Source organism: Rhinopithecus bieti, unplaced genomic scaffold, assembly GCF_001698545.2.
Source record: "Rhinopithecus bieti isolate Rb0 unplaced genomic scaffold, ASM169854v2 scaffold_7414, whole genome shotgun sequence".
Lineage (NCBI taxonomy): Eukaryota > Metazoa > Chordata > Mammalia > Primates > Cercopithecidae > Rhinopithecus > Rhinopithecus bieti.
The window spans coordinates 2,310,194-2,318,120 of record NW_016806087.1 but is presented as its reverse complement, the minus strand read 5'-3'; the positions used below and the strand labels follow the sequence as shown (position 1 = coordinate 2,318,120).

At 43.9% G+C, this 7,927-nt stretch overlaps 1 protein-coding gene across 2 annotated transcripts in view; it reads left to right on the top strand.

Moving 5' to 3' along the window:
• LOC108531291 (CASP-like protein 4A1) overlaps positions 1-7,559 on the top strand; it is a 39,536-nt gene extending 31,977 nt beyond the window's left edge. For both annotated transcript variants that reach the window (XR_001886124.1, XM_017874648.1), the window contains one exon: positions 7,332-7,559. Coding sequence is in view for 1 of the 2 variants with exons in the window: in XM_017874648.1 (XP_017730137.1) it covers positions 7,332-7,433 (102 nt within the window). In the remaining variant the exon portion in view is untranslated. The remainder of the gene's footprint in view (positions 1-7,331) is intronic.
• Positions 7,560-7,927: the final 368 nt, after the last annotated feature.

Below are 7,927 nucleotides of genomic sequence, written 5' to 3'. Positions count from 1 at the left end.
TTATCTTATTTTATCTTATCTTATCTTATCTTATCTTATCTTATCTTATTTTTTTTTGATTTTATTTTATTTTATTTTATTTTATTTTTGAGACAGAGTCTCGCTCTGTCGCCCAGGCTGGAGTGCAGTGGCCGGATCTCAGCTCATTGCAAGCTCCGCCTCCCGGGTTCACGCCATTCTCCTGCCTCAGCCTCCCGAGTAGCTGGGACTACAGGCGCCCGCCACCTCGCCCGGCTAATTTTTTGTATTTTTTTGTAGAGACGGGGTTTCACCGGGTTAGCCAGGATGGTCTCGATCTCCTGACCTCGTGATCCGCCCGTCTCGGCCTCCCAAAGTGCTGGGATTACAGGCTTGAGCCACCGCGCCTGGCCAGTAGTTTCATTTTTAAAAGCCTTTTAGGAATGCAGATATTAACATGAACAGTGGTAAAGAGGGGGGCATATTTGAGCAATGATTTTTAAAGAGCTATGAATTTACAGTGCAATCCTAGCAAAAGAGAGGGAGAAAAGAACATCTATTTTGAGCTGCAGACATAATTGCAGCACAGCCGAGATTTCATAGTCCCCGTCCTCTCTATTCCTGTTGAATTACATGATTAAAAGTAACTATACGGCCGGGCGCGGTGGCCCAAGCCTGTAATCCCAGCACTTTGGGAGGCCGAGACGGACGGATCACGAGGTGAGGAGATCGAGACCATCCTGGCTAACACGGTGAAACCCCGTCTCTACTAAAAAAAAATACAAAAAAACTAGCCGGGCGATGTGGCCGGCGCCCGTAGTCCCAGTTACTCGGGAGGCTGAGGCAGGAGAATGGCGTAAACCCGGGAGGCGGAGCTTGCAGTGAGCTGAGATCCGGCCACTGCACTCCAGCCCGGGCTACTGAGTGAGACTCCGTCTCAAAAAAAAAAAAAGTATACATATATATGAAGATGTTTAATTGTTGGAGGTAGGAGAATTTGGGGGGGGGGGGGAGAATTCACCTGGCCAATGAGTTAAAAATGAGAAAAGGATTAGCAGTTACAAAATTTTCTAAGTAGTTAAGTATCTGCATGGTGGGTTCAGTATAAACAAACATGGTGCTCTCAAATGACTGTTGATGGGCTATTACGTTAGCATCCTGTGAACCCTGATCATAGCTGGAAAGGAGTCTTTAGAGAAGTGGAAAAACCAGGTTCTTTGTACATAAGGAATATATATTTTAAACACCCCCAAAGTATAGATTAAGACGTGATTGATGAAAAGTCTCCATTTTCTGATGATGATTTTATGAAACCAAAGTATAACTAAGAACCAACCATCTGAGCGCCAGTAGAGAGTGGAAAATAGGGAAAGGCAACATCTCAGTATGATTTCTGGAGTGAGTGGTCGTTCTTACTGGCTAGGACCATAAGCTTCATTTGTTAAAAGTTCCCAGAAATTAAGCCTGAATGAGCTTAGAGCTTAATAAGTTACTTCCAGAGATGCTTCTTTCTTCCCTCAAGTATACAGATTAACTATTTTTGTGCCGTGGGCCTTTTGACAGCCCCAAAAAGCCCGTGGATCCCATCTCAGAATGTTCTACATGTGTATTACATAATACACATTCTTTTTTTTTTTTTTTTTTTTTTTTTTTTTTTTTTTTTTTTTTGTTGAGACGGAGTCTTGCTCTGTGGCCCAGGCTGAAGTGCAGTGGCTGGATCTCAGCTCACTGCAAGCTCCGCCTCCCGGGTTTACGCCATTCTCCTGCCTCAGCCTCCCGAGTAGCTGGGACTACAGGCGCCCGCCACCTCGCCCGGCTAGTTTTTTGTATTTTTTTTTTTAGTAGAGACGGGGTTTCACCGTGTTAGCCAGGATGGTCTCGATCTCCTGACCTCGTGATCCGCCCGTCTCGGCCTCCCAAAGTGCTGGGATTACAGGCTTGAGCCACCGCGCCCGGCCTCTAAATTTTACCTACGGACTCCTAGTTAGAAATCCCTTGTAAGGGGTGTTAGGGTTCTGAGAGAAGGCTGGTAAGTAATGAGGCTGGTAACTTATTTCAGCACCTTGTTCAGGACGGGAATACGTTGTGTTTCAGTTATTCTAGTTTCCAGCTCAATTGGTGTTGGAGAAACTAGCTCACTTATAAGTGACTCAGATGAAAACCCACTGGGAGGCATTTTTCTTTAGTAAGAAACCCTGAGAACCCCCTTTGAGGTCAATCTGACTAATTAAGAGAAAGAGGTTATATATATCCCAGTTTTGACCTTTTGTGGATGTGATATATTATTGGCATCTCATTCTGCACAGTCCAAATGAGGTAGACAAGATAATGATTGGTATATAACTATGGATACCGAAGATCCACTGTAAGGCCTGCCGATCACTTTACACAGAAGGAGCCCCTTCCCTGAGGTTTGCTTGCTCGGGGTGGGGTGGTACTTTGCCCTAGTAAACTACCAAGCAAGTCCGAACGTTAGCTCCTCCTCTGGAAGAGCGAGTTGTGGGCGGCTGCGCTGCGGGGGCAAACTTGCCGCATGCCCGCTGGCCAGAGCGAATCGGGGCCTGGTGTTAGGGCATCCAGACTGGCCGGCATGGTACAGGGCGTATCCCTAGCCGCCCTCCAGCGTAGGAAAGACGGCCGCTAGGCGGGACAGAGGGGCCTTATCTGCCCGGGTCTTAATACCCCGGGCGGGGTCGGAAAGCGGGTGACAGAAGAGCGCCCAGTAAACTGCAGGGGTGCGGCGCGTCTCCAGGGACCGGAAACCCCCAGGGCCGCGCTAACCGGCAACAATCCGTAATCCGATCCTGTCTTCGGGATCAGAAGAGAGGACAGCTGGCCCGCGCGCAAGCTCAGTCCCTCCTCCGCATCCTACAGGAGGAGCCTCAGAAACGCACTTCCGCCGCGCGGGTCTACCTCCACGCAGGGCGCGTCCTAGGCCAGCTCACTTCCGCCCAGCGCTTTCTGCGGCTAAGGGGGTCGGGGCTTTCCTTTTCTCCTATTCTTGCTCTTGCTCTTGACTCACCTTTTCCGTTTAACCGTTTTCTCCTCTTTTGGCCTCCAAAAAAGCAGTCGGCTGCCACTCCCGACTTTTTTGTCTGGGACACCCTCAGCTCTCACTCCAAGCCCAGCGCAGCGGCCATCTTCGGTAAATCCTGACAGCAGCCCGCCTGTCCATTGTCCTGTGTGCCCAGATGGAAGAACCACTCATTTTTCGTGATCAAGCTAGGGGAGGCAGGAGCAATAATGGCCCTGCTGTAGGGTTGGCTTTTATTTGAATTCCAACTCTTCTGCCACCTTACCCAGCTGTATCCAGATTTTAAAAGTTAATCTATCCGAGCTTCTTTATTAGGTTGATGAGATGATGCATGCAAAGCGCTTAGAACAATACTAGGCATAAAGTATCCGACATAAAGGTTAAGTAAAAGTAAGGAAAAGCTATGGAGATGTATTGAGTATCTCTTTGCCCAATGACGTATTAGTCGTGTTAAATATGGAAAGTGCCTTTGATTCTCTGTGCCCGTGGGAGAAGGCACTAGGAATGGCCTTTTCCCACCTGTAATCAGAGAGCAGCTGTTTGAGAACTCCTCAATATGTTTGCCATCTCTCAAGCAGCCTTTCGGGCTGCTAATTCCTAAGAAGTTTCCGCTTTTATTCAAATTGGCTCACTCCGTTTTGCAGGGTTTTGTACTCTTAAGGGTGGTGGACAAGCAAAGGTTTGGTAGCATCACGTTTTTAATTTCACAGGGAAAATGGATATGAAACATCTTCCCAAGTACATCTTAGGCTGCCACTTGACAGCAAGCCATAATGCTCCCCAACTCTTGGGCCCTACACCCCTTCTCCCCCACCCCCGTTTTAATTCGTCGTTGCTCATGGACAGCTGGTTTGGGGACCAGGTGCAGATGATGGGAGGTGTCTTTAAAAAACAGCAAGTGAGAAATGCTAGTTTTGTTGTTTTAAGTTGCACTGATGACTGTGGTAGTTTGCTGGTGATAATTTATAAGGCGATGATAACGAATTAAACATACAAAAGATTATTATCTTCCACAGGGAAAAAAATGCAAACTTGTGACACCATTTATGATCCGCTTAGTCTTGAGATACTGAGTAATAGAACTTTCTCCTTCCAGGCTGAATTGTGAACTTGGGTTTGGTTTCTTTCTGCAATCCCTGCAGGGCCATAAATTCTTGGCCCTTCAGACTGTTTCTCGTTGGCCCGTAACAGACTCAGTGATACCATCAGTAACCACAATTCACAGTGGAGTCAAATTATCTTATTCCCACACCAGTTGGAGAACTGGAGATTCCTTAGAACTTGTAACTGTCATGTTTTCAAAGTTGACATGGAAAATTTTACATGAAGCTTAAAAATACAACTAATCTGTGGTGATAGAGATGAGAAGAGGTAAGCTCTAAAATTAGAAGAGCAGTTCGTTTTGAGGCAGCATTGATTGGGAGGGAGCATGGAGTATATAATTATACATTTCTATATAATGTAAAAATTTATAGATTTAAGATTTATGCATTTTATGTTAATTATACTACAATAAAATGAAAGAATAAGAAAGATCATATATAGTTCAATCAAATATTGTGTACAAAGTAATTTCTGTTAAACATATTTTTATGTGTATATGTACCTTTTACATGTATATGTTAAGGATATGCATTAAAATGGTAATAACTTCCTCTGCTTATTGGGATAATGGAGAGTTTTGTTACTTTTTGTCTTTTTTTTAAAAAAACATGTTCTGCAATGATAATGTATTGCTTTTGTAGTTATGAAAAACAAAAGTTATTTTGTAAATCTTTGTTACCGATAAGAGATGGGTGTTCTGTTAACTACTCAATTCTCATGTAGGATAACAAAATACATAATGTCTATTTGATAAATCGAGAAACGGAAGCATTACTTAGAAATCTGAGTTACCTCTAAAATAATGACTGGCATTTGAAGTTGACGATGGGTCTTGAGTTCCTTTGATTTTAAGCTCTTGGATATGAGGGTTGGGTGAGTTCCTCTTTTTCTCTCTTTCAAAATATATGTATGTTTAACTTTGCTAAATAAAAGTTAAAAGATACAGTGTATCTCAGTGCAATTTTTTAAAATTTATTTTCATCCAGGCTACCCTTTCCCTTTGTCATTCAGCAGGCAGAACAAGGAAAAATTAAAACTTCTAACTGAAAGGTACTTTGCAATAGCAATCCAATATCAAGTTACAGGGACCAAAATATAAATATTGCTCAATATAAAATGACGGGTTTTTTTGTTTTTTTTTTTTGGATGATCAGTGGTCTCGCTCTGTCGCCAGGCTGGGATTGCAGTGGCCGGATCCAGCTCACTACAAGCTCTGCCTCCCGGGTTTATGCCATTCTCCTGCCTCAGCCTGCCCGAGTAGCTGGCACTACAGGCGCCCGCCCACTTCGGCCTGGCTAGTTTTTTGTATTTTTAGTAGAGACGGGTTCTCACCATGTTAGCCAGGATGGTCTCCGATCTCCTGACTCGTGATCCGCCCGTCTCGGCCTCCCAAAGTCTGGGTATTACAGGCTTGAGCCACCGCGGCCCGGTCCGAATGAGGGGTTTGAGGGGTTTTTTTAATTGAGGGGACAGAAATACAGCTTCTCAGTTATCATAAATTGCATCATATTCTTTGGGAGGGCCTTTTTGGCTTGCATCCATTACCAATTATATATCTTTTACTACTGTGGGAACTGCATTATCAAAACAGTTAAAGCTTGTGTATTTAGCGCCCTCTAGTGCAGTATCTTAAAATGACATAGCATAGCTGCTAATACTCCAAGCAGCTAGAAGAAATGTAAATCTCAGTGCACCTCCCCTCTTTCCATCTACATGTTATTTCCTAGCCATGAGACATTAGGCTGTGACCTCACAGTAGTTCTTTAATCTATAGGCTTCAATTTTCTCATCTGTAAAATGAGAACGATAAAAAATACTAAATAGGGTTCTGAGAACTGAATGGTCTATGCTTGTGACATGAATGCCTGGCACATAGTAGAAGCTCGATTAGTGCTAGCTGCTCTTACATATAAATAGATCGAGGCAGTACTAACATGATTAAAGATAAGTAATCTTGACTCAGATGTCATAATCTGCTAGTAGGAAAGTGGAAAATGTTAAAGAGGAACCAAAAATAAAGAATGAAGACTTAGGTTTGCTGCTCATCTTTAGTTCCCTTTTGCTGAGTCAATTGATGCCAATTATGAAGTCTAGGAACATGTTAAATTCCTTTGCATCCTTCACAGTGCATATAATTGAACACTGACAAATATTTGTATTTATGTTCAAGCTAAATGGTTAGAAAACAAGATGAAGAATGATAGAAAATAATACTTAAGTATAAAAATTTGTATTTGGATTTGACTTTCTGTTGTTTGAGGCAGAAGCCTTAAAGGCCATTTTTTTGGATTATAGCTTTGGAACAGACTGGACAAGATTTGTTACCCGTGTGCAAATGAGCAGCATAATTATACTATGTGTTTCATATGTGACTTTTGTGACTCATTACTGACAATGAGAATAGTAGGTTTTAGAATCCTGCTCTCATCCACTCTCACACATTTTCAGCATTGCATAGGCTATACAGCTAAAATTTACTTCCTCAGACACATTCCAAGAGATACCTTCTCTCCACATAGTCTACATGACCATCTATAGTTCTTTTCCTGCACTGACAGACATAGACTTTGGTACTTAATACCAGTACTTCTTGGGCTCTCCAAGAACCCAGTTGCTTGAGGAAAGCATTGGGTGCTTCTCACCCCAAGTCCCCAGAATCTTTGATTGGGCCTGTATGTAATAAATGTCCCCATTGCTTATTTTTCTTGTGTGCTTTATATTAGACATGTCACACACAGTGTTGTCTCCCCTTCCATTGCCTCAGTGCTAAACCAGACCAATTTTCTCATGAGAGGTACATGATACAGGTAACCATGTATTGTGCCTCTATTAATGCTTATACCCTATACTGAGCATTTAACATACATTAATTCTTTCACAACCACATCCAGTAACAGAGTATTCCCATTTTCCAGAGGGGAGAATTTTCCTAGTTCATACAGATAAGTGGCAGAGCCAGACTTCCAACCCAAGTCTGTCTCTAGAACCTGTGGCTTCAACACTGTATCAGAAACTCCAAAGGGAAAATTTTGAGTTGTGTGTCTCCAGAAATTCCTGCAAGGAATATCGTGAAGCTCCCTTCAGGCACTAAGCCATAAGTTCTGAGGCTTCCTCCTTTTCAAGAAAACCCACCTACCTAACCCTGATAATTATTAGAACTGTGATAACTCACATTAACTTGGCACCTCACAGTTTTCAGACGTTGGCCCATTGGGTATCTCATTTTATTTTCCAGAAAACCTTTTGCGTTCATCATCAACTGAGCCTCCAAGCTGGTGAAGCAAGTTCTTTTCTGGCAGAAGATTGCAGCTCCTATTATTTACCCCCCAGGGGATAAACTGCAAATCCCAGGCCTTACAGCTGGGAACACAGAGCTGGCTGTGCAAGCATATAAAAAACCTTGAAGCTGGGCGTGGTGGCTCAAGCCTGTAATCTCAGCACTTTGGGAGGCTGAGACGGGCGGATCACAGGTCGGCAGATTGAGACCATCCTGGCTAACACGGTGAAACCCCGTCTCTACTAAAAAAAATACAAAAAAACTAACCGGGAGGTCCCAGCTACTCGGGAGGCTGAGGCAGGAGAATGGCGTAAACCCGGGAGGCAGAACTTGCAGTGAGCCGAGATCCGGCCACTGCACTCCAGCCTGGGTGACAGAGCGAGACTCCATCTCTGACAAAGCAGGAGGGGGTTCACACACTGGCTATCCTGATTACAGTGCATTGGACAAGGAGCTCTCCCACTGGAAGCTGTATCACAGAACCAAAGGAACTGCCTTGGCGGGCAAAACCACATTCAGCAGTCCTTCAATCGGCCAGGGCCTTCCCTGCCCGT